Source organism: Lissotriton vulgaris, chromosome 9, assembly GCF_964263255.1.
Source record: "Lissotriton vulgaris chromosome 9, aLisVul1.2, whole genome shotgun sequence".
Lineage (NCBI taxonomy): Eukaryota > Metazoa > Chordata > Amphibia > Caudata > Salamandridae > Lissotriton > Lissotriton vulgaris.
Window position 1 is genome coordinate 123,730,517 of NC_141697.1, and position 27,979 is coordinate 123,758,495.

At 48.3% G+C, this 27,979-nt stretch overlaps 1 protein-coding gene across 1 annotated transcript in view; it reads right to left on the bottom strand.

Annotated features, from left to right (window-relative positions):
* RAD51B (RAD51 paralog B) overlaps window positions 1-27,979 on the bottom strand; it is a 240,030-nt gene that overhangs the window by 140,162 nt on the left and 71,889 nt on the right. Inside the window, exon 3 of the mRNA XM_086939432.1 lies at window positions 27,062-27,178. Coding sequence (XP_086795558.1) covers window positions 27,062-27,178 — 117 coding nt within the window. The remainder of the gene's footprint in view (window positions 1-27,061; window positions 27,179-27,979) is intronic.

Consider the following 27,979-nt stretch of genomic DNA (forward strand, 5'->3'; position numbering starts at 1 on the left):
TGCTAGGGCTAACCCTAACGAACCCTAAGTTACAAAAAGTGCCAAAAGGCTTTTCCGCGAGGATTTTGTCCCAACCACTTCTACCTGGTATTAGACCTTCCCAGGAATGCCCCAAGACCCGCCAACCCACCCGCCAAAAAGCATAACACCCCCAAATAGGCCAAAAGCAAAATCTCATACTTGCAATATTTCTCGGCCTTCGGTCCAAACACGCTGCGTAGCTAGGCCATAAGTCGGGGTTGCCACCACGGATTTCCTGAAAAGCAAATGCAATCAAGATTAGACTGTCCCAGCAGTGCTCCCAGACCCCGAAACTCACCCACAAACAGCCGGAACCCCCCCCAAAGAGCACCTCAAAGGCAAGCAAGTCATCAAAAACACAAATAAATTTCTGCCTGGGATTTGGTCCAAACCACTTTTATCCAGTATTAGAGCTTCCCAACAATGGTCCCAGAGCCGTCAACTCACCTGCAAAGAGGTAGAACAACACCCCCACAAGTGCTGAGTCTTTCTTCATTGGGCGTAAACCAGCCCTCTGGTTTGATGGAAATAGGAGTCTGGAGGAGGAGGATAGAGGAGCATGTTCTTCTGAACTTGTGAACCTGAGGAATGCAGACTGCGGCAACTTCAAATCAATTAGCAAACCAGTGAAGACAGTTCTGCTGATGGGCTTGTTTTTGTGATTATCTGATTAAAGTTTGAAATATATTAACTGTGCACAACAAAGAAAGACAGACACACAGGAATAAAAGTGAATAAGGACGAAAAAGAAAGTTATTGATTCGTTGTCTCATTTTCAGGGCTCGGTATCACGGTCCAGGAATGAGAATAAGGCTTCGTCATCATACTCTGCGAATTCAGGCAGGGTGAGCTCAGTGTCACCTGACAGAGAAGAAATTCCCTCATCTACGTTGCTGTCCACCTCGTCTTCATCCGGCGCGCTTTCTCGTACTCTGAAATCTGGTGGTATGAGGTGCTGATTCATCTTGATCATTGTTAACCTCTCCACATTTTTGGGCGAGAGGCGGCTCAGTTTGGGAGTTAAAATGCCACCAGCAGCACTGAAAACACGTTCAGAAGACACGCTTGCTAGTGGGCAAGACAAGTAGTTTAAAGCCAGGTTGGTGAGCTGTGGCCACAATTCTTTTTTCCCATGCCAATACGCCAATGGGTCAGAATTAACAGACCTCTGTTGAGTCATTCAGATAGTCCTTCACCATCGGCTCAAGGTCCTCATCCAAGGTTCCTCCACTTTGCTTAGCTCTTGCTGTGCCTCTGACCTTTTGAGAACCAAACCCACGCAGAGCTAGCCAATCCTATTCAGCCTCCAATGTTTCTGTTGTGTCTGGTGCAGATGATCCGGTTGCCGGTGTCTTTAACGGCTGAGAGGTCACTTGTGCCACTGCCACAGGTGCAGAAGTGGATTGTTTTGACTGGGGATGGCCTGCTGATGTACTGCCATTTCCTTCAATTTTCAGCCGTTCTCTTTCAAACCTCTTGGCTGACAAGGCTAGCCAATGTTTGTACTTTGGAACATGTTCATCATCAAAAGGAAAGAATGCTTGGCCTGCCAGCGCCTTTTTGTAGCGTGGATCCAGAATAGTAGCACAAATGTAATGCTCTTCTGAGTGGATCTTTTTAAGACGTTCATCACCTTGTAGGAGCTCTAATAATTTCTCAGCCAGAACAAAAGTGTCTTGGTTTTTTACATCTTTTTCAAACACAGAACACACCTCCTTCAGTTGGTCCTCCAGCATGTACAACAATGGGATAGCTTTTCCCAAATTACAGTCCTCCTTGCTGACTGCACGCATGAAGAACTCAAAAGGACGAAGCATGCGTGTCAGGCTTTGAACTATGTTCCATTGCGCCGCACGCATCCTCAGGTCCTCCTGAGCTGTACCCTCTGTAAAGAAATATTGATCCAGTACCGTATACTGCTCATACAGACGCTCAAGCATGTAGAAGGTTGAGTTCCAACGTGTTACCACCTCCTGGATCAGTGCGCTCACTGGCATTTGACGTTGATATAGCAGGCTTCTCAGCTGCTTCCGGGCCTTAAAAGAATGGCTGAAATGGTTGCACATTTTTCGGCAGGTGTCCAATACTCTGTACGCTGCACTGCCTTTATTACCCAAGAATTTTTGGACAATCAGGTTTATACAGTGCGACAAACACGGTACTCTGAAATAGTCACCCTGCCTCATGGCCTTAACTATATTGGCGCTATTGTCCGTGGAAACATAACCAACCTGGCGTTTTAGTGGGGACAGCCAGTTAACGACCTTTGTGTTAAAGACATCCAAAATGTTTTCTGCTGTGTGACGTTTCTCCAAACCAAACAAGGCTAGTGTTGCATGTTTCCGAGCAGCTTTAAAAACAATATCCGTGTCAACACCTGTGTTTAGCTTTGCTTTAGCCCCTGAAAAAGAGACCAGTGTGCAGTGATGCACATGTAATCAGCGCCTGCGCCACTGGTCCACATGTCTGTTGTCAGATGTATAGTGTGAACAGCACTCTTCTGCAAAGCTGCCCCAATCACCTTCAGAACATCTTCATGTAGTGCTGGAACCACAATTCGGGCAAAATAGAACCGGCTAGGAACCTTCCATTTAGGGCAGAGCGCTGCCACTAATTCTAGAAAACCAACCCCTTCTACAAAAGAAAAAGGGAGAAGGTCCAGAGCTAGCATTTTAGCCAGCTTAGTGTTATACAGACGCGTCAGTGAGTGGTTGCGTTCATATTGCGCTTCTGTAAACAACATCTTTTTAATGTTGCCCTGGACCAAGGATTTACGGGATGATGATGATATCTTCGACCCAGTTACGCTCGCTGATGAACTTTTCCGCCTTGATGTCTCACTCTCTCCCACACTCTTAGTGTGGCTCACATGGGGTGTGCTGCTGACAGGGGTACTGGGTGTAAGTGAAGTGTTTGAATCGTCTTCTTCCTCCTCGTCATCATCAGATGAAAACTCAACGTTTTCATTACGTGCAATTCGGGCTTCCTTGACCGCCTCTAGGTGCGCAAACCATTGGACAGGGTGCGCTCTCCTAAGATGACCTCTCTGGCCTCCGGTACCATAGTTGGTACCAAACTTACCACGACTAACTCGAAACTTACACATGCTACAAATGGCTATGTTTTCCATTCTTGGGCAAACACTAAAGAAGTCCCAAACTGGAGACTTGAAATGTCTTTGGGGGCCGGAGGAGGCGGCGATACTGGTGGTGGTGGTCCTGCTGCTAATGCCAGATGAAGTGGAGGATGTGGATTGCCGAACTTCAGTACGTTTTGCACTTTCACCACCACTAATTGAGGTCGAGGTGGATGGAAGTCCCTTCTTGCGAGGAAGAAATATGGAAGCGGTAGGTGTTGGTGTACTAGTTAACTCCAAATCCAATGATTGTTGTGTTTCCATTGACTCCTCGTCGACATCATCATCACGCTCAGCAGCTTCTCGGGATAGGGTCAAAATGTCTCTTTGCTGCATGCCCGCTGGGGCTGCAGTGACCATTATGATGACTGCATCGTCGTCGTGAAGGGCTTCATCAGCAGCAGTATGCGTCACTTCTTGTTGAGCCTCATCACAATCCATAGGTATGAGTTTTTCGACGACCTTCCTTTTAAACTTAGGTATCTTTGTCAGATCATGGTGTGCCTCACTCTCAGGCTGCCGTGGTGGTACCCATTCGTCATCCAGATCATCAGTAGGAGGTGAGCTTGAAGAAGATGTAGACACCCCCCTTGATCTTTTCCTTGCTAGGGATGTGGAAGACAATGAATGATCATCAGGAGGAGTGGCTTCCTCAAATGATACCTCGGTCTGATTGTCAATTTCCTGATGTGCCCCTACTTCGGGAGGAACAACTATTGTGGGCACTTGTGACCCTCCATGCACCTCTGCTTGCGCATCTCCTTGCGCTGCCTCTCCTTCCACATGTACTTGGGCTTGTACTACTTGCACATGTTGTTGTTGCGGCTGTGGTTGTTCAACACTTGTCAGATGAGTTACAACAACCTGTGTTGATTCAGGGACATTGCTGCTACTTTCTTGCGATGAGCCAACATCACTGGTCGATGGTGATTGGAGAAGTACACTGACTGCCTCTGAAGCACTCAAGGGCTTTGACTTAATTTGGGGTGGTGGTGGAGGCACTGAACCCAATGGAGCGGGGGTGCTGCTCCCAGCTTGGTCCCCAGCAGATCCTGCTGCTGCAGGCGTACTTTTTTTTTTGCTCCCAAAAAACGTGGCGGTTGGCACACCAGCCTCCTTGGTAACTTGCTTCTTCTGCTCCTTACTAGCAACTTTCTTGCTAGAGGAGCTACGGAGACCTTTTTTTGGGGCCATCTTCTTCAGAGCAGGTCAGACAGCAGGCCGCAGTTGCACGAATTGTAGAGTTGTCTGAGGCCAGACGTGACGTCGTGTGACGTTATGCTGCACACACACACCGCTGCAGGACTTCTTCCTGGCACTGGTGGTTCTCTTGAGTCTTGTGCACCTAAAAACAATGGAAGACAGAGGAACATCAGTTCAGTTATACACCCCAATTTTTTTTTTTAAAACCCAGAAAAATCAGCACAATCCCATTCCATCCATTCCCTCCATGATGTTTAAGTTCAAGACACCCCACAGAAAGACTAGGCCCATGCTAGACTCAAATACCCCTGGTGAAAAGGCCACAAGTACAGCCCCCAAAAACGAAAATCACTGAAAAATCAGCACAATCCCATTCCATCCATGCCCTCCATGATGTTTAAATTCAAGACACCCCACAGAAAGACTAGGCCCATGCAAGACTCACTACCCCTGGGCATAAAGGTTGAAAAGTAGGCAAAATGGTTGCAGGCCTAACAACAATGCCTGCATTCAAAATGGCCGCTTGCCTCCCAGCACATGGCCAGGGCCTGTAGCAGCACTCAAAATGGCCCCCAGCCACATGGCCTGTCCCTCCCCATGAACACCCCCAAAAATCGAAAAACACTGAAAAATCAGCACAATCCCATTCCTTCCATGCCCTCCATGATGTTTAAGTTCAAGACACCCCACAGAAAGACTAGGCCCATGCAAGACTCAATACCCCTGGTGAAAAGGCCACAAGTACAGCCCAAAAAAAACTAAAATCACTGAAAAATCAGCACAATCCCATTCCATCCATGCCCTCCATGATGTTTACGTTCAAGACACCCCACATAAAAGACTCAGCCCACCCACCACTGAGTACCCCTGGGCAAAAGGCCCCAAAACAGCCCAAAAATCGAAAATTCCAAAATTGTAGTTGCAGCAACTGTAATGCCCCAAACAAACTTACTTGTAAAATTTCTAATCCAACAGTGATCCAAAGAAAGTCAAAAAGGCCTCAAATCCAAATATCCAGCAGCATCCACAAAAAGTAATCCTTCCAGCTCCAGATCCAAATGAAAAGTGACCAGGAGATGGACAAAGCACTGGGAGGAGCCTGCTTGACAGGAACAGGAAGTTGAAGACTGTGGGGCACTTCCTTCCTCCCACCCCCCTCCCCAAAATGGACTCCTCGCTAAAAAAGTGCAGGCAAATGTCAACCTAAAGAGTTATTCAGATAAAAATCATCATTTCAAGAAGGTTTATGCTGCTTGCTGGTGGATTTCTTGTGCAGAATTGCAAATTTTATATTTTCGCTTGTGCGAGATTGTTGCTGCTCGCCGCATCTCAAATCTCGCAATTGCGAAGTACCGCGAGACGTGATCTCGCCGTACTCGCGTTGACAAACTCTCGCTGTCCAAGTTGGCAAGCCGCGATGACGTAATCGCGCTCGCCAAATTCCCGCGGGATCCCGCAGCAAGATCCAAAATGGCGCAGCACTCGCAAAATATCGAGAAAAACAACTCGGCAAACGATGATAAACGCTGCGCGCCGCAAAAATTGTATCACCAACGCCGCGCGCCCCAAAATTGCATCAGCAAGAAAAAAAAATCCGCTGCGTGCGAATTTTGCGGGAAATTCGCAAATCTCGCGGATTGCGAATTTACCGAAAATCCGCAAAATCCGCGAGCGTAACGGATTTTCCGCCCATACTTAGATACAACAACCATCATAATTTTTATTTGCTCAGGTTCCCTGAGACCTGGAGACGGATGGTATGGAGGGAGGATGTGGCGTTACGGCCAGAGCTGCTGACATTGGAACTGAGGAACTAGGTTTGGATCTTTGCATCGGCTCCCCATCCTAGGATTCTGGGCAAATCACTTAATCTTCCAGTGCCCAAACAAAAAGAAGGTGAATTTGACCTTTTGTATTATAACGGTTGCTCATGTAATGTGCTCCAATACCTGTGGTTCCAGTTTTTACCACATAAAACTGCAAACAAAAATGAAAGGATTCAGTGGATGACTGCTCAAACATTCCATTCCTAAATTCCATAGTGTCCTACAATCAGCAGTTGCTGTAGGCTTCTGCGTGTACATCTTTGTGCGCATTAAAGTGTTTGTCGGACGACGTGTGTCACTTTCTGTGAATAAGCACAAGTTTGTATGTGCATATTGTTCAAAAATTCCAAATAATATAAGCTCAGATCCAGAGTAGTTAAATATCCAGTTTATTGGAAGGAGCACAATACTGCTGTTGCATAGATGCAGATCAAGAAAGTCTCAATCGGAGGAGCCAAGACAGCGACTGATGGCCGCCTAAGACCTCGTGGCCCTTCTCCTCCCGATCGGATATCCTGCAATAGATCCTGGACTTATTTCACGCTCCTGCGTCGGTGAGGACGCCCGGTCACAGGTCGCGTGACCCCGAGAGCTCTCCCGGCCACACACCCGGAGAAACATCCATTTACATCTTGCGGCCTGCAATGACGTCGGAACCGGGACGGTGCGTTTAAGACGGGCCAGGCACTGAGTGAACAACAGCGGTCACCCGTGCGGGGGAGGAGTCAGTCAGCTGGAGTACTGTGATGATCGGCTTGCTTCTTGCCGAGGACAGCTAGAACAACTAGCGGTGCAGATCGGAGTATGCCCAGCGTCGGAATTTCAAAGGATGTTGTAACTACGCGTCTAATTGCAAGTGAGCCGATCGAACGCTGCTGGCCGCCCGGCCCGCTTTTGGCGGGCTGTTCCCGAATTTTTGCATGCATTGTTCCCTTTCACGGATGGCTCATATCGGATGCCGCCAATTAGGCATTTATTGACACTGCCCTCACAGAACTGCTGCAGTACTATGGTGCCTGACATGCCTTTGTTCGAGGCTCGGTCCCACACGTTAAGGGAACGGCTTGCTGCCCAAATCGATAATGTGGAGTGTACCACCCGAAGTGCTGGCTTGCAGCAAGGAGGGGAGTGCATGGAAATGAGGAGCGTGGAAGTGATGGCACATGGAGTTGGATTAACGTGTCATGACCTTCTAGCGGCTCTTAGTGCCCTACACTCCACCCTGGAACAAGGCGCCCAAGCACTGGGGACTAAATTGGATGCCATGGTGTCTACCTCGAGACTTCCGATGCCAGACGGTCTTCAGGCTCACGACGACCTGCCTGGTTCTGTACCCCGGAGGAGCGCGATGGCTGCCCCTGTGAACATTGCAGCACCAGAGGTCCCGGTCTGTGTGGTAACTGGTGCGCAGGCTTTCGGATGTTCGGACTGTTCGGTGGGACTAACACTGGATCCAGAGGTGGCAGTGTCGCTCTACGCTATGCTCCCGAAGACCCTAGAGATGCCTCAGATACTGTCGGACATTTTGTTTCCCTTCTTCCTCCCGGATATTGTGCATGCGACCTGGAAGACACGCTTCGGAGCGGTGTTGAGATCGTTGGACTGCCATGCTGATGACTGTTTGTATTCGGATATGTCGCCTCATTGTGTGTGGACTGCAGTCTGGGCTAGATTTGAGGCTCTGCTCCCTCGCAATATTCGGTGTGGGAACGGGTCGACTGTGGTTGGACTTCGTTGGTGTATCAGATCGCACGGGACAGGGTTGAGGTCGTGCCCTGGATTGCTGGAGTTTGATTTCCTGGTGACTATGTCTGACATGCCTTCTGTTGATTGAAATGATGGTCGCACAGATGCCGGTTTGAAGGGCTGGGGTTTGGATGGGTGGGTGGCTGGGGGCCGGTATAATAATTTTCTCTCCACCTCCACTTTCTTTCTCTTTTGTCTAACTATATTTCGGGTCTCCTATTTAGGGCGACGGGCACACTGCTGGGGGGGTAGGACATGGCCTTCTGCAGGGGTGCGGGGTGGGGGGTTGGGGGGGGGGGGGGGGGGTTCTTTCTATTTTCTTGTTTCCTCCTTGGTTCTATGGCCCTTTTTCTTTACTCTTTTTCTGCCTTATCGTTCCGCAGGGTACCTGTAGCGTACTCTGTTTTTGTGGGGTGGGGCAATGGTTTATCACGTATAGTGATTGTATTGATGGCTACTTTGTATTGTTTATTTTGCCCTTCAATCCCACTTTAATTGCTAAGCTGGTTGCCTTTGTACATTTTGATGGCCAGCTGTAGGTCCTGAAACGATCGCTTGGCATTGATCCTGTAATCTCTAGAAACTTTAAAAAAGAAACCTCATCCATCCTGGTATCGTTCTGGTACGGCCATTATCCTGAGCTACAATAGGGCAATTGGACGACGGGATGTTGCATGCTTATGGCTTTATTGATTTGCTTGCCCATGATTGTATCTGCTTTACGTATAATAAAGGTTTACCAAAAAATTTTAAAAAAGTCTCAATCACAATTTCAAATGATGTCATCACAACTGCAAGGCATGTGCCACAGATCAAAATTACACAGTACAATTAAAAGGGCAATATAGATTTAATAGGGAAACATAAAATAAATGTACAAGAATGTAACACATATGTTACAGTGTGTGTGCGTCTATACATCTTTTTCTTAACATGTGCTCTTTCATAAACTGGCGCAGTTCTACAAGGTTTGCTTTCCCATCCACAAGTGACCCAGTCGAAATTTGTTCAATGCTGAATGTAAAAGACAGGTTATTGTAGACACACAACACCCTACCCAATACATAGTTGAAGTAGAGCAATTGCTTTTGGGTTACTAACAATCCCACCAACGGGATCAGGGCCACCATGGTAACAGAAATTTCGTTAGTCACAACATCCCACCTTTTTGGACTAAGAACAGACCCGTTTAACTAAAAGCATTTATTATAACAGTGCAAACCTATTTCTCAGCACTTCTTAAATAACTATACAGGATATCATAAAGTCAGCAAGAAGACAGGTTTCTAACAGGGCTAATAAAATTTAAATTTCTAACATGGTCAAAATGGCGCTACACTAGGAGAGCATGGAGAGTACAGCAACTTGCAGTCTGGAGTTTCTTAGAGAGAAGCAACACACTACATACTTTGTTGACATCAATACCTATTATCAGCAGAAGTTCTGTGCGAAGGGCAAATGTGCTGTGGTAGCAGCCTTCCTCCAGGGCTCGGCTTTATCAGCATAAGGTGAGATGTAGCTTCTTCGAAGTGTGCTCGCAGTAGATGAGACCATCTCTGGTAGAATCGCAAGCAATAATCTGGGCAAAAGTCCTCTCCCGACAAGTGGTCAAGTCGCAGCCATTCCATACAAAAGCAGAGATTGGAATAGCTACCATAAGTTTAGGAATGCCTGACAGATTATGTGCATCAAGGTATAAGTCACAGACGTTTCCTTATGAGCATTTAAGGTGAAAGTATGTCATTTAAGACAACACTATTTTGTTCTTATTACCTTGACATTGTGATAAGTAGGCACTTGTCCCAGACTGATATGGCATAGGTCATTAGCCGAATGACTTGACACTTTCACAGTTCTTAGAAATGGGAAGAGGTGTGGCGCGGCGGCTAGGGTGACTGACTCCGGAATCTGGGGATCACGGTTCGATCCCCGGGGCCGGTGGCAGATTAGCCCAGCACCATGTGACTCTTGGCACTCTTGGCAATAGCTTGCTTAATCTTCCCGACGGCCCCCAGCGCCTAGAGACCCTAATGGGTGATTGTTTGCGCTTTACAAATGTGGATTATATAGAAAGAGAAGGTCAACAACATCTGCTACAGTGGCAGGCATGACTATTATTCTGCATGAAAGTTAGAATATGCTAGTAAAGGCCTACTGAAAATTGAGTCAATCTTATAGACTTTATCTCAGTGCCCTTTTTCATGCTTTTCGTAAATGTGTCCATTTGCATGTGTATGTTACTGCTGGTCTTGAATGTGTGCAAGTGTGAGAGTTTATGTCTACATTCATATGCTTCTGAGGGTGTTTACGGCTTATACAGGTAACAAATACTTGCAATGTGCCTATGTCTATAAAAGACATATATACGTTAATATGTATGTGCATTGACAAAAGGGCAGTTTGTCAGGTGCAAGCAGTGTTAATGACCAGGGTCAGAAATCAAGGAAGGCCTTCAGTAAAAAAACAATAATAATAAAAAACAAAATACTAAACTGGGTGATGTAGAACCTCTATCATTATACATTATTTGTCCAGGGCCGTTACCCTGCTCCTTTTGCTCCAAATCAGTGGACCAACCAGATCCACCTCCCAGTCAATGCATACCATGAACCAAGCTGTGCGTGGTTTACATATAAGAATGAGCTCCTTGTGAACAATTGTTACAAGCTATATAGCTAATACCCAGTTCACAGGGACATATGGGTTGCTCTTGTGTTTCTAAAAATATTGGTTTACGCAAAGCCTTCTGTGGCACTGAGAGCAGTTTACTGCTTCCTCTTGTAGGTATTCTCACAATTCAACGACAGCAAGAGTCCCTTTAGTAGACCCATTAATGCCTCCCATGTAATTCGAACAGCTATTTAGACCAACATCCTTACCAACGAGAGGCAGGGCAGTCCTCAATGGAGTCTTTCACCAAAATGGTTAGATTTGCAGACATTTTTTACAATAAAATGTATTTAAAAGGCAATAGGTTTAGCCGCCAACTCTGAAGAAGTACCCATGAAACATTCACACATTTGAGAGTGTATCCCTGGCATTAAATATGATCCTGTTTATCTGCTACTTTGTATGCTTAGGTGGGTGGGTGCTTGTAGTTGTGCTGGTCTGTATGCGCGTGGGTAATTGCAGGTTTGTTTCTCTTTCAGCACAATTGCATATATGTGACAGCTATGCCAGGGTATAGCTGGGCATTGTTTGCCCACGTACATGCTCTAAGGAAAAGTACAGAAAGCTGCTATGCAGCATGGCAAAAAACATTTATAAAAGTGATATGATCTGGCAAGCACTAGCCAGGTTGCTGTGTTTTTTTAAACATTTTTAAGTCATGTGCACCCCTGAGGCAATCAGGAGAGAGAGAGAGAGAGAGAGACAGACGAGAGGGGATGGGGAGTACACGGACAATGGAGGGTGGGGGGGATAAGCAGATGGACAATGGAGAGTGGTGGTTGGGAAGGCAAGCACAGACAATGAAGGGTGATAAGGTGGGGCTGGGGGCAACCATACGGACACCTGCGAGTGGGTTTGGAGGGATCGGGCAACCACATGAACCACGGAGGGTGAGTGGAAGGGCAGGAGGAACCACATGGACAATTGAGGGTCAGTGGGCAGGGCTTCAGAAAACCAGACAGACAATGGAGCGTTGGCAGGAAGAGCTGGGGACAAGCAAATGGACAATGGAGGATTGGGGGGCAGGGGTAGGCACAGACCAGCTCGCCACATCCCTGAGCCAGCACCCTCCTGCCAGCTCAGCAAACCCCAGCCAGGCCGCCGACAACCTCACGAAGTGGATCAGCATCTGCGCGGACGAGCTCGCCCCGCTGAGGACCCCGCCCAGCAGACCCGACAGCAAGAAAACCCCGTGGTTCACCGACGAACTCAAGAGCTCCAAGAAGAACTGCCGAGCCCTCGAGAAAGTCTGGAGAAGGGAACCTACACCGGACAACAGGACCACCTTCAAGCTGGCCACCCGGAAGCACCACCAGCTGATCCGCGCCGCCAAGAAAACTGCATTCAAGGACCGGCTGGACAACAACGCACACAACTGCAAGGAACTCTTCAACATCGTGAAAGAGCTATCCAACCCCAGCGCAGGAAACAACGACATCACCCCATCGCAAGACCTCTGCAACTCCCTGGCTTCATACTTCCACAACAAGATCGCGGACATACACAACAGCTTCAACAACCAACCAACGCACACCAAGACCGAACAACCACCCCCTACCACCACCCTCCACGCCTGGACCCCAATCAGCACCGAAGACACCATCCGCACGATGAACTCCATCCACTCCGGATCACCGACCGACCCCTGTCCTCACCACGTCTTCAACAAGGCCGACGCTGTCATCGCACCCCACCTGCAAGACATCATCAACACATCCTTCGACACCGCCACCTTCCCTGAGAGCTGGAAGCACGCCGAACTCAGGGCTCTACTCAAGAAACCCACAGCGGACCCCACCGAACTCAAGAATTACCGCCCCATCTCGCTCCTCCCGTTTCCAGCCAAAGTCATCGAGAAGACCGTCAACAAGCAGATGGCCGCCTTCCTCGAGACGAATGGATCCCTCGACCCCTCACAGTCCGGCTTCCGAGCCAACCACAGCACCGAGACCGCCCTCATCGCCGCCACCGATGACATCCGAGCCCTGATGGACAACGGAGAAACAGCGGCCCTCATCCTCCTAGACCTCTCCGCGGCTTTCGACACTGTCTGCCACCGCACCCTAGTACAGCGCCTCAGCAACGTCGGAATCCGGGACAAGGCGCTGGAATGGATCATCTCCTTCCTCGACGGAAGAACTCAGAGAGTCCGCCTACCACCGTACAAGTCAGAGGCCACCGAAGTCATCTGTGGCGTCCCTCAAGGATCCTCACTGAGCCCCACCCTCTTCAACGTCTACATGAGCCCCCTCACGGCCATCGCACGCCAACACAACCTCAACATAATCTCCTACGCCGACAACACCCAGCTGATCCTCTCCCTGACCAACGACCCCGCCGCCGCCAGAGCTAACCTGCACGAAGGGATGAAAGAGGTAGCTGAGTGGATGACGACCAGCCGCCTGAAACTGACCTTGGACAAGACGGAGGTCCTCATCCTGGGCTCTTCACCCTCCGCCTGGGACGACTCCTGGTGGCCTCCCGCCCTGGGCACCGCACCCAAACCGACAGACCATGCACGCAACCTGGGCTTCATCCTGGACTCCTCCCTCTCCATGACCAGGCAAGTCAACAACATCTCCTCGGTGTGCTTCAACATCCTACGCATGCTACGGAAGATCTTCTGGTGGATCCCCACTGAGACCAGGAAGACCGTCACCCAGGCCCTCGTCACTAGTCGGCTGGACTACGGCAATGCCCTCTACGCCGGTACCACCGCCAAGCTCCAGAAGAGACTCCAGCGGATCCAGAACGCATCAGCCAGACTCATCCTCGACATCCCACGAACCAGCCACATCTCCGGACATCTGAGAGACCTTCACTGGCTCCCCGTCAACAAAAGAATCACCTTCCGCCTCCTCACCCACGCACACAAAGCCCTACACAACCAAGGCCCGAGCTACCTCAACAGCCGAATCAACTTCTACGCTCCCAAACGACACCTTCGATCAGCCAACCACGCCCTCGCCGCCGTCCCCCGCATCCGAAGAGCGACTACAGGAGGAAGGTCCTTCTCCTACCTGGCCGCCAAGACCTGGAACTCCCGACCGACCGACCTGCGCCTGACCCAAGACCACCTCTCCTTCAGGAAGAAGCTGAAGACCTGGCTGTTCGAGCAGTAGCGGCACCCCCCCCACCCCCAGCGCCTTGAGACCCTACGGGTATGTAGTGCGCTCTATAAATGTCATTGATTGATTGATTGATTGGAGAATGTTGGAGACTGGTAGAGGATGATAGAGCTAGGAGAAGCACACGAGGCAGGCATTTGATAAACACAAGCTCTCAAAGTGCTTAAACAAAAAGAAAAAATGTAGTGCCTGAAAAAATGAGCAGTGGGAGGTCACAAGTAATGTGTCTATGCTCCAGGGGAAGTACAAACACATGAGGAGGAAGGAGGTCTTTGGGCGGGGACTGATTAGGAGCAAGCCAATGAGAGTGAAAATAATACCAACCATTGGTTAGCAATGGGTGACCTCTAGGCCCCCTGAAAGGTAATAAGAGGTCTAACATGAAACAGCGCATGCACTGTCTTAGGCAAGACCAAAAAGAACTGGAGAGAATTTTAGCAACTATGATTCAACAGATAAGATTTCTATACCTTTCTAAAATGTAGCTGTTAGAAATGGGATTTCTGGTTGGCTGAGGCTTGCACCAAAGTCAGACAGAAACCACCATTCCTACGTCAGGGCAAGGAAGTCACCCGCCAAGACAACCCCTGGTCACCCTCTTGGTAGCTTGGCACGAGCAGTCAGGCTTATCTCAGAGGCGATGTGTAAAGCATTTGGGCACGCACCCACCAGCAACAACATCCAAGGCCCCCCACAAAAGGAACTCCACACAAGGTATATGTAAAAATAGCCTTTTTGTATTCCAAAACACATTAGATAGTAAACACACATTTTACAATGTCCCATAGGCATGGGCAGAATTTACAAGGGATTATATACATATAGGACAGGGCCACATGGACCACTGTCAGGAATAAGCACTCGGTAGAACTAGCACTTAGAACATAGAATAAGCAGAAGTTTCACACATGATGCATAAAAACACATTCAGAGGTATAGGCTAGAAGCTTTGCACATGATACATAAAAACACATTCAGCGGTGTCAGTACGACATGACGCATAAAAACACATTCAGCGGTGTAGGGAAAGCACATGACACATAAAAACACATTCAGCGGTGTCAGTAAGACACATGACGCATAAAAACACATTCAGCGGTGTAGGGAAAACACATGATGCATTAAAAAAAACACATTCAGGGGTGTAGGGAAGACACATGATGCATAAGAACACATTCAGTGGTGTAAGAACAAGGCACATGATGCATCAAAACACATTCAGAGGTGCAGCACAGAATAATTCGCAGAAATTACATAAGCCACAACCTGTGACTTGTCCCAAATGTCAGGGGCCTAAATGTAGCAACTGCCCACTAAGTGCTGGGCAGCTGTAAGAACTGAGCCTGGCACCAGCGTGCCTCCTGGCTCTCTTCTGGGGCTCTAGAAACAATTAAGGGGCCAAGAACCACCTGTGAGCCTCGCAGGCTCGGTGGCCAAAAGAACTATGCCCCCGGGAGCCTCGTGGGCTCTTAAGCAATGCTGCCACCGTTGGAGGCACTCAGGGTTCGAGAACAATGCGGGGCCTTCTTTGGAGTCCCGCTCGGGGGACTCAGGATACACAAAAGCCCAGGGCTCTCCACAATACTGTGCCCTGGTCATTGGAGTCCCTCCCTGGGGGACTCAAACTCAAGTGAGGTTCCACGGGCCTCCCAACACTCCGGGCCTCACAGTGGCGGGGAGGGGCGGGCACCGGCAATGTGCCCTGACGACCCCCTCCCCTTCAAAGCACTCACCGGTCTTTGCGGCGGCTGGGGCTGGAGAGCTCCCACTCCTCGGGACTCTCTAGCGTCACGGCCTCCTCTCACTCTACGGGGCTCTCCCTCGCTCTAGGGAGCCCCGGGGGGGGCGGCGTCTTCCCTTGGGGCAATGCAGGAGCCTGGAGTAGGCCCCCGCCGCTTCCTGCTTCGTCTCACTCCGCGGCGGGGCGGGACTTTGGGATCTCCTCGGGCCGGCAGCCAATCATGGCGCGGCCCGGGGAAAGACGTCATGGGGGTACCCCGGGCCGGCAGCCAATCCAAGCGCGGCCCGGGAAGGAGGTCACGAGGGGTCCCGGGCCAGCGGCGGCGAACTCGGGATATCACGAGGAGTAGGCTCCCTCAAAATAAGTAATAAAGCGAGGTGGGCACTCGCTGGGGGTCAAAAACTGCAACAGGTCAAGTTGCAGGGTGGGCACCTGCGCAAGGTCGAAATAAAGCGCTTCTCAGCGCTAGGGGGATGATTGCAGCGCTCCCCAGTGCTACACGGACAAGGAGGATAAAAGAAAAGCTCCCAAGCGCTATTGTAAAATAAAGCGCTCTCCAGCGCTAGGGACAACCAGAGTGCAACAAAGTCCTTCAGGAGTCCAGGACAAGCCTTCCCCTGGGCCCCAGCAGCAGCATGCCCCTGGTAGATTAGAGTTGGAAACAGGAACATTTTGTAAGGAGACAAAGCCCCTTTTTATACAGTGAATTCCTTTGTCTCAGGGTGCAGGGTGGGGGAAAAACCAGTCGCAGCTGGTTTTAGAGCACTGTGATGTGTTCAACCACCCTTTCCTTTCACTGGCCAGGCTAGGGACATTAGACGCACCACAGGGGTTGGAGCCAGCATTGTGTGGGGAAAGCCCAGCCCTATTCAGGACCCAGGTGCACCACTACCTCACATCACACAGGCTAATCTCAACACTCACCACCGGGGCAGACCCATCATGACTCATGGAGCCTGGCACACCAGCCAGCTCCAGCCAATCACAAGCCAGCACATTCACTGCCGCAAACAGGCACACTTCTAGAAGTGGCACTTCCATATTAGACACAAACACGCTGCACACACCATTGCGCAGCATTCAATCACACGAGTCCGCACATATCAGACTCGAGCCTGAACACCCCACGCATCAGGAACTACCAGGGACACATACATTCCCCATGCATTCCTATGGGAGGGCAGGCCAATCTCACTCAGGGAGTGCACGCACTTTACACTGCGCCACAGTATCAAAGTGCGCAAAGACCAGAAATAACTATAATTATTTTTTATTACCAGGCAAAAAGTTCAGGGGTGAACCTGCCAGAAGGGCGAAGTCCAACAGTAGCAACTAGGACTGAATATAAAGGTGATCTGGTAGGGAGTTCCAAATTTTCGCACCTGTACGAAATGTGATTGTTATGAGTTGGATACTGATTATCATTCTTGTTAAGTTGAACATTAGATTTCTAAACTAATTGTTCCTAACTGAGCTTTGCAATGTAACAGTTTAAAATAGCGTACCAAAAGAAGCACACCATTCAATGCTTTTTTTTTACAAAAGGTATTACTTTTTTTTGTTTTTAACTGGTCTATAAAATACTTTTTACCCTGAACTGGTGGAGAAGGAAACAGGAAGAGAATGCCATCTTAGATTAGTTAGTGCTCTAGATTTGCTGGCAGTACAAAAGGGGGTTGTGATGGACGGATCATCTGAACCAATCAAAACTCACACCCAGTCAAGAGATCTGGGTTAAATCCATCACCGTTCTTTAGCCCACTCTGCCACATCAGTTCAGACATGGCCATATGCAAATCAGTCTGACCCTGTGCCTCATGGGAACAGTCCAGCCCGAACTGCCAAGCCATGCCTTTCCTGGACCGGAAACAAGCTTCCGAGGACCGGTTTCTGGCATTTCAGCCGTCTTCAGCCCGGCTTGCTTGAATCCAGTGGCAAAGTGAGCAAGAGACTCACGTCTGAGCATACCCTGCCAACTTATGGCGAACATAGCAGTACAAAAGGGGGTGGTGATGGATGGAGCATCTGAACCAGTCAAAGTTTGATTGGTTCAGATGCTCCGTCCATCACCACCCCCTTTTGTACAGCTAGATTTGCTGGCAGCACAACAGCACTGCTTGTGTGCGAATCGCAAGCTAAACTACACCCGGCTGGGACATGAGCCAGCCACCATGCCAGCCAGCACGCGGTTTGCTGATCAGCTTTTAGACCTGAGTCAGGTAAGATCCAATATCACACCCTACTTAATAAATACACTCCAAAACAAACACATTCTAAAATAGGAGCCAACTGGGGCGAAGTGCCAAAAGTAAATTCATCTGTTAGGAAAAGACAAGACTCCGAGAAGACAAGTGTAGGAAAGTAGGATCTGCTTTTATGGTTACCCCTACTTCTTGCCTGGTGTGATGTCGTTTCTGCATAGTTTGACTGGGATCCTGCTAATCAGGACCCCAGCCTCTGTGCTTTCTCCCTTAAATTGGCAGGTAAATATTTAGGTACACCCCAGATTGGCGTCTGGTGTACCCTTGTAAGTTTCTAATATATGGTACCAAGGTACCAAGGGCATAGGCACCCTAGGCGTCTCCCATGGGCTGAAGCACATATTATGCCGCCCAAGGGAGACCACTCAAACTGTGACTAAAGGCCTGCCACTGCAGCCTATGTAAGCTGGTTTAGAAAAGGGGGTGGTGATGAACAGAGTGTCTGAGTTAAACAGACCACTCTTACCCAGTCCAAAGATCAGGGCTTGATCCATCACCATTATTTATCTCACTGCCCCATCCCAGCTCAGAACCTGGCTATATGCAAATCAGTCTGTCCCTGGCCCAGTGCATCATGGGAACAGGTCAGACTAAACTACCAAGCCAATTCTTCACCAGAAAGGAGACAAGCTACCGGGGACCGGTTTCTGGCATTTCAGCCTTCTTCGGCCTGGCTTGCTTGAATCCTGATGGAGCAGTGAGAAAGGGACTCATGTCTGAGTATACCCTGCCACACCTATAGTGGCCAAAAACGATTTAGAAAAAGGGGTGGTGATGAACAGAGTGTCTGAGTTAAACAGACCACTCTTACCCAGTCCAAAGATCAGGGCTTGATCCATCACCGTTATTTATCTCACTGCCCCATCCCAGCTCAGAACCTGGCTATATGCAAATCAGTCTGTCCCTGGCCCAGTGCATCATGGGAACAGGGCAGACTAAACTACCAAGCCAATTCTTCACCAGAAAGGAGACAAGCTACCGGGGACCGGTTTCTGACATTTCAGCCTTCTTCGGCCCGGCTTGCTTGAATCCTGATGGAGCAGTGAGAAAGGGACTCATGTCTGAGTATATCCTGCCACACCTATAGTGGATTGGCTTTTGTAGTTTGGTTTGCCCTGTTCCCATCATGCACTGGGACAGGAACAGACTAATTTGCATACAGCCAGGTTCTGAAACTGGGATGGTGTAGTGAGCTAAAAAACGGTGTTGGATCTAGCCCTGATCTCTTGACTGGGTGAGAGTATTCTGTTTAATTCAGAGACTCTGTCCCTCACCACCCCTTGTTGTAAATATTTTTGTCCACCCTAAGCGTGGAAGGGTATACTCAGATGTGAGTCCCTTGCTCATTGCACCATCAGGATTCATGCAAGCCGGGCCGAAGACGGCTGAAATGCCAGAAACCGGTCCCCGGTAGCTTGTTTCCTTCCCAGTGTAAGAATTGGCTTTTGTAGTTTGGTTTGCCCTGTTCCCATCATGCACTGGACAGGAACAGACTAATTTGCATACAGCCAGGTTCTGAAACTGGGATGGTGCAGTGAGCTAAAAAACGGTGTTGGATCTAGCCCTGATCTCTTGACTGGGTGAGAGTATTCTGTTTAATTCAGAGACTCTGTCCCTCACCACCCCTTGTTGTAAATATGTAAGCTGGTGCTAGCACCACTTACGATAGATATAGGTTTGCTTATATCTAATGTCACTGCACCTAACACCTATAAGTCACCCCTAAGGCAGGCCTTTCAATCCAGAAGGCAAGGTACTTGGTTTTAAGTGTGAGGGTGTCCCTGCATGAGCGAAACACCCCTACAACCTTCAGAATCCATTCTGCCAGGTTGTAAGTGCATCAGCCATTACGACATATAAAGTGGCCAGGCGTCATTACGTGATGACCATCTCTAAACTGGCTGTAATTAACCCTGTCATTTGGTATCAAACTTGTTGGTATCATACCCTAAACCATAAACAGTGTAAGTGGGATGATTACATGCACTGTAAAGCTCCTCCAGGGGGCCCTCAGTGCTCCCTGTACCAGTCTTCAGAGCCGGACAGCAAGCGAGGGCTGCTGCTGCCGACCAGAGACATGTTTCTGCCCTCCTGCTTGCGGAGCCAAGCTTGAGCAAGGGAGCAAAAGACACACAATTGATGGTCAGAATGCAGAACAAATCAAAACATTCACCCCCAGTCAAGAGATCTGGGTAAATCCATCATTCTTTTGCTCACCATGCCACCTAGTTTAAACCTGGCCATATGCAAATCAGCCTTGACACTGTGCCTCATGGGAACAGTCCAGCCAAAACTGCCAAACCAGGTCCTTGCTGGTCCGGAAACCAGCCTCCGAGGACCGGTTTTGGGGTTTCACCCTCATCAGCCAAATTAGCTAGAATCCAGTGGCACAATGAGCCCGGGACCCACGTATGGGCTTACCCGGCGCACTTAAAGCGAGGGAGCAAAAGACACACAATTGATGGACGGAATGCAGAACAAATCAAAACATTCACCGCAGTCAAGAGATCTGGGTTAAATCCATCATTCTTTTGCTCATCATGCCACCAGAGTTTAGACCTGGCCATATGCAAATCAGCCCGACGCTGTGCCTCATGGGAACAGTCCAGTCCGAACTGCCAAGCCTGATCCTCACTGGACGATAAACAAGAATCCTAGGACTAGTTTCGGGGTTTCACCCTCATCAGCCATAATAGCTTGAATCCAGTGGCACAGTGAACCCAAGAGCAAGGGAAGGTAGAACAATAGATATCCTGTCCCAGGGAGGTGTGACCACCTCCCAGACAGAGGTTAGTGTATTGGGGTAGGGTGGGTGCGCTTGTCTGCACCATTGAGATTGCTTAAAGGGCACATTTGGAGCACTTCTTCCATCCACCAGTTCAGGAAGCTGTTTGCTCCCGCTCTTTCTCAAAACTGGACAAAGAACATGGGAGTATCATTTCCTCTGTCCAACCCCTCCTCTGGGAGGGACCCCTGAATCGTCCCAACCCTTACCTTAGGGTACTTAAGGCCTTACCTGTGGGTGGGTCCCTAGCTTTGTTGTGGGACAAGATTCAGATCAGACACCACTTCATCTTCGACCGTTTGGGCACTCTGGACTTTGCTGGACTCTGCTCCGGGCACCGAGACTGTAACTGGGAAGACTCCTGTTGCTCCTGTTCTCTTCTTCCTGCTAGTCTACAGCAACGTCTGTGCCTGTGCTCCATACAGGATCCTTATAAGGCATGTGGACATTCAAGATACCTGGAGGAATCTCCCTTGAAGTGAAGGAGTAATTTCCCTGCATCTACAGGTACTGCTACAAAGCTGACCGGTCTGCTACTCCTGGGCTCCCAAGGACTATGAAAGGCTCAGCAACAAAGGTGGTGGTTCTTCAACTCCCTCGAGGCCTGCATGATCCTCTTGCCAAGTTTGAGGCCAGTATCCCTCGTCGGAACCGAATCCCTCTACACTGCATCGACTTGCTTTTGCGAAGGCTTGTTGGCTTTCTTCCTCAGAGATCTTCAGGCTCCAAGAAGCTCCAAACTCAAGCATCTTCTGCAGCCAAGATCTTAGCCTGCACCACAACCCTTGCACCATGGGCCTTCCATCATTTAGTTTTGCCTTAGAAGTGGGGGTGACATCAAAGCAAGCCTTTGAAGTGCACCGCTCCCTTCCTTTCATTAAAAGGAAACTAATTAAAGAAGCAATAGCAAACAGCCCTAAGTCCACCTATGACCAGATTGAAGAGAACAAACCTAGATGTGCACGCGCACCTCCAAGCTGCTGGATTTGAAGACTCTTCAAAATCTCATAACTAAAGTTAAATCTGGCTTCCCTCTCGACCCATATTCACCAAAGTAATGCAGTGGGTAGCCCAGTTTATTAAATATACATAATCTAAGATACTACAGACAGCCCTGCACCAGCTAACCAATATGCAAGGAATATATGTTGTGCGTTTTATGAACATATTTAATATGTAACGTTATTTAATGAATGACCAGGCAATGCTCGTACAGTAAAACGCGGTCTAGTCTGATATGTATAAGCAGCATTGGGTAATTAAGGTGGTGAAGTCCGGTCCTATAAATGCTGCTTTTCAGGCCACAGACAATGTCTTGTGTTATTTGCCTAAGCATGCACTTTTGCTTCATTGTTTGGAACCGTATGAGCATGAGAGAAAGCATCTGTGAGAACGTGCGCAGGGGACACTGGAATGCTACATGCATAGGAAAAGACTATGGGCGTGACTCCCATGATGAAAGAGGATTACCATGACAGAGACAAGGAACTATGTGGTGAATCCTGACTGGACCAAGAGACTTGATGAACTGTCTTGTCTGTTCTTCGTTTACCAATTTCCCTGTGGTTTTTGGGAAATGTGGTTTGGTTTACTGCTTTTATAATTGGCTGCTGTGCAATGAAAGTGAAGAATGTAAAGCATAATCCTTGCATTGAAGTCCTTAATAGAATTAAAACTTTCTGTTACGTTAGCTAGGAAATCTTTTCATTCTGTCCCATAAAATATATCCTATGATAGGATTTGCCAGGAAACCGGCCATGTGTTACACTCACAGAATAAGTAGTGCATTCCTAAAAGTTCACCTTCATCCAATTGTATCAGAGTTATCTAGTAAGTGTGGTGGGAAAAGCTGGCATGCAAGGGGGTTCTTGTCCTGCAACAACCTTTAGCTGCCTGCACGCCCCGGAGAGTAAAGGCCAATCTGCAGATTTATTCCCACCCCCCTACAGGACTCTGTTTCTTTCCAGCATTACAAGTATTGTAACCAGATCCCATTCCATGCTGAGGTTACATCACCAGTCAACACTTTCAAAAACTAATGTGTGTGCTCTTAGCCCTACTGCTTCAAAACAGCACTCGCAATCCCCAGTAAAATACACTCGGGTGCTACTCATCTGAATCTGAATTACCCATACCATAATGTTTCCCTGACTTATCTTATTAGGCATGCTGTTTGATTAGTTTTGTTTTATGTGCCAGCATTTTATAGCCACCCCGTAAAATATCTTACATTTGCCACCAGCAGATTACCATCCATAAGTGACGATGATATTATCATCAGGCAGAATGATTGGGATGAGTGCGTGTCTAGCGCAGACAAGATGGCGGATGTGTTCTGAGTGAGCTCCACCAAGGAACCTCATTTTTCCATTATAATCCTGCTCCCAGCTCCCCATCGGAGGAAAGTTATGACCTAGCCCATGTCTGTCAGCAGGCGTGAGCCATTGGTGCAGTCTGTTTCACTAAAGAGCCGCCTGCGGCACCCATGTACGCCATGGCCATGCCAGTGTTATCCCTAGCACTGACTAGTATGGCGACCTGGTGGGTCGCAGCCCAGGGACTGGAGAATTGGTGCTGGGTGACCGGCTGTCAACAAGGAGGCACAGAAACCGAGATGCTTGTGCTACGAGTCAGGCAGCATTGTGGAAGTAACGGGATCTCCATAAGTCAGTAGGACTTGTCCGATAAGTATAGACACATATGTATCACTATCAGCACTGCATTGTCACAGAGTGCATTACCGCCATTGTTCAATATTGCCTGCTGATGCTTAACTACGTCTTATCCTTTCCTTTTTAGGTAACCCAGGAACTGGAACAGAAGGGAGCAGCAGACAACACCAAGCAAGTGAGAAAAGGAGCAGACAAACCCCGGAAGACATTGGATGCAATGTGAAGGTGCCCCGGAAGCAGAAAGGTAAGTGAGTCAAGGCTGGAAGATTGCATGTGCAACAACAAGAACGTGAAGCAATCTTCTGCATAGGAAGGCCCTCTTTATGCTGGAAATGCTCCGCCTCTGCCACAGACCAGGCCGTGAGTGGAGCAAGCACGATACTATCTTGCACCTCAACTCCAATGGGTACTCAAATGGATGTCAGGCTCACTGTATGCGAACACGCCGACGACCGCACTAGTGTGCAGTCTGCTGAATGCCTTACAAATTTTCCACCCCTGCACGAGAGCACCAGTACTCAACTCCTTATTGTTGGGGGTGGCTTACCGCTGAATCGCCAAACTCTTTATCTAAAGCGTGCAGTAACTCCATCTACACCATCGACACTCCTACTTGGCATGCCCAGAGATGACCACCTGGCATGCTGGGGACATCAGAGAGGATTTCAAGAGAAGGGGAGAGGCACTAGGACACTATTTACCACTCAAAAAGGTGGAAGGTCCAGTAACAGCTTAGTGTCCGTACAGAGTACTGAAGAGGCAAGCCAAAAAGGGGGGTTGCTGTACTGTTCCTAAAGGGAAGAGAGAAAGGAAAGTTCTTGCTGGCGTGACCAAGGTAGGGGAAAGGACAGGGTACTATTAATACCCTAGGGCATCCATTATGTTGGATATATTTGCCTCACACACCCCGAAGAGTGTCATGCTTCATCATCGGCGGCTGCTCCTCGTCGGGGAGGCGGTGCAACCCCCGACGGGCACACCTCAGAGAGGGGCTCTTTGGCGGAGATCTTTTTTCCAACTGCCTTTAGGTGAAGTGGGGGGGTGTGGGCAGGGAGGTGTGTACCTATGGTAAGGTGGCTAAAATGTAACAGGGGGTACCGGAATGGACTTTATTCTGGGGGTCCCCTAGCTACGGTTAAAAAGTGAAGCTAGTTCCCTAGAGGTCAACCTGTTATGTTATGTTGCCCTAGAAGATACTAGTGGTGCATGTGGTCAACATGTTTCTCGCTATTGGTATATTTACCGCGATTCTTCAGGACCAAAAAGTGAGGACAACACCATGCTAGTGTCATATGACACGAGCTCGGCGGGGATGGGTAGGTCAATACACCCGGACACAGCAGACTGCTGCCACACCCTGGGCTCAGCGCTGTAGTTCAGCCCTGCCGAACACTCATGTGGCCTCTAGGATATGTACATTAGACATAGGCATAGGAGGATCCACTAAGGTAATTCTACAACACATATGACACTAGCATGGTGTTGTCCTCATAATGGGGGACCTCTACCAGGATAATAGTCTCCTGTGTTGCAAGTATTTGATGGAAGCGGACGGACTCCCACTGGTCCACTTACTCCTATACAATTCACTGGTGACAGCTGCAGGAAATTGGTGGAGTGGCATGGCTCTGGAACACCGGACACACCTCACTTTACAGTACATGCATGTAATATGACCAGGCAGACAGCAGATTCATTTGTTTGCGGACTCGCCGTGCTCTCATGCTGGGCTGCAGCTCACACCCCTCCGGCACAGGGTGGAGGAAGACTTGACTCAATGCTGCACCGACAAAGAATGGGAAGCACTGCTGAAAGGCCTGGTCCATGTCCTCCGTAATGCTCAGTTCCACCTTATACAGTACTATCTCATGCACAGGGCATACCTCACCCCGGTCAAAATAAACCGCTATTTCCAGAGAACGGACATTGCTTGTCCCCGCTTTTGCCTGGTAGACACTGACTTCCTATATGCTCTGGTGGTGCCTGCAGCATTATTGGCAGAGGGTCACCACCCAGCTGCCCACCTGCACAAGGCGCTTGACGCTGCATGCCTGGGAGGTGTGTCTTTTAGATAGATTTCACAGGACCAAGAAAAATAAGGTCATGTCTTGCTTACTTGACCTAAGGCTAATCACAGCCAAACTCCTTTTCACCCGATGATGGAAGTCACGAGAACCCAGAGTCCTTGCAACTTGGGCACAATATCTCATGACAAGGGCCCTGGCAGAGTTTCACCTTGCACATGGGGGACAGCTTAGGGCTAAGCAAGTACCCCATAACAACCAACTGGGACACTATCCTGGTTGATCTGCAAGCCGCCACTCAACAAGCTCCAGGTACCCGCATGGGCTCACCGCCACAACAGACGTAGGACGCAGCTTACAGGCTGGTCGAATGACCGCTAGATATATTTGGGGAGTACACCTTCTGCCACACATAGGGGCCCAGGACAACATCGGGTTACTGTAGGAAGTTTTGTTCAGTTTATCTGTTCATTACAGGTTACATAAATGGCCTCTTTTCTGATACCCCTTCATTGTAATACACCAACCGTAAATAGTACGATGTAACATGGTATATAAGCTACTACCTGTCCATCTCCTTTGACATAGCCAATGCCTGTGAATCACAACTTACTGTACACCATGTAACTGATTCTTGTAAATAATACACTGATGGTTATGTAAGCCAACAAATCAGATGTGCGAACCGCATCTGCTTTAAAAAAAAATAAAACTCAATCAACAGATTCACCTAAAACAAATCAGCCAGAATGACTCAGTTCAAAGAGTCCAAAATTGCTAACCATGGCTTTGAAACCAGGAATCCTGCCACTCTGTTCTTCCTAAAACAGCTTTCTACATAACTCCCCACCTTCTAAAAACTCCGCATCACCTCAATAGTTTCACCTTCATGTGTGAAGGTTCCATACTTCGATTCTTTGCTCTCCTGGCAGCCCTTCATCCTAGTCCCTGGATCATCGCTCTCAATAGTCATCTCTTTCACAAGAGCCTTTTCTCAAAACCTCTGACTGCGCTACTCAAAGGTGCAGGTGTTGCGAGGCCTGTGCATGTAGGTCTAAGCACTGCAGTGACCATTTTATAAAATGATACATTTTAATAAGGTAAAAATAAAAAGGAAGAGGTGTGGCGCCGCGGCCAGGGCGACTGACTCCGGAATCTGGGGATCATGGTTCGATCCCCGGCACCGGCGGCAGATTAGCCCTTCACCATGCGACTCTGGGCAACAGCTTGCTTAATCTTCCCAACGGCCCCCACTGCCTAGAGACCCTTACGGGTGAGTGTGCACTTTACAAATGCGGATTTATTTATCATGTACTGTTTTATGTGGTGATGTTGGTGGTCTTTTCGAAATATAAATTCTTTGTTTTCAGGGCCACCCCTGCTCCAGGTTAGGAAAGAACTGAAGACCCATCTCTTTAAAGGAGACTCACATCATGATGCTGTAACTGGCCATGCCTGCTCCCAATATCCAGCTACCTCTTCAACCATTTGCTGATTGATTCTTTGCCTGTATAATGCTCCACTTGCCTTTGACTAGTTCACACTACACAAATAACGCATATATACATATTGTCCATTACATATTTCTTGATACACCTATGGTCAATTCACACGCATGTGCATGTCTTGTTCAGCATTAATTTGTACGGCTTCAAGTTAAATTAAATTGAAAATAATAAAAACAATGCAACTATTACCAGAATGACCTTACTTTGGGAGCTTCTGAACAGTACTAGAAATTCAGCTTGGGCGTTTTGTTGTCGATTTCACACAGATCCAGCACAAAGAATATTTATTATGAATCAAAGCACTTATGGAAGACATAAATTGACAAAAGCCACAGCCTACCTCTGTAAGCGGTCCACAGGCCACTCCTCCGCGAAGAACTTTATCCAGAGGTTCAAGATTTGTGGACAAGAATGCTGAATATTGATTTGTGGCTCTTGCAGTTCTCATTTCATAAGCCTAAAGAGAAAGAGAGACATTGTATGGTGTAGGCTTTCAAATAGACAACCTTTGTGGTCTTTCATATGGCATTTGATGCTGAACTGTTCTCCCCAGCTCTAACTCAATGTTTTACTTGCTAAACTTCGAATGGACTTGGAAGTTGTTTACACTTTGAGATGCACTCATGCTAGACCTCGAACAATGTCAATCACATCTGGGGAGGGCTTGTTTTCATGGGAAGTGGCAGACTTGCTATTAAATTCTCCTAATTCCCATCACAACTCCTATTTCAAGAGAGAGTCAATTTCTAAAAGCTGAACAAAACATTGATGGAAATGCTTGAGCCAACATCTACCCCTTGGGAAGGCCTTGGAGATACAGGCAACCTAATTAATGATGGACATTCATCTGGGAGGTATGGGGGTTGTTTCGAAGTGAAACCCAAGCAATTTCTTTAGATTTTTGGTTCATTATCTGGTCTCCTGCTGCAGGGTGGAAACGCCAGCCTCATTGACAATGCCGCTTAGTGATGAAAATCGTCTGGAGTGGCTTGTTCTCTTACTCAGAAAGGATTTGGCCTAAGAACTCAGGACAGGCTGCCACGTTTGGGAAGTATTGGTATTATTTCCATGCAGTATCTGCATTGCCAGATACAAGTAATGTCATAAAAGGATGACAACATATTCTGTGAATAAATAACGTTTATGATACAATATGTTATATAATTAGAATTTGAAATACATTGCTTTGACGTATTTTCTTCCATCAGTTTTCCATGCACGTGGTTGCAGTTGTAAACAGGTCTATTTACTAATACAT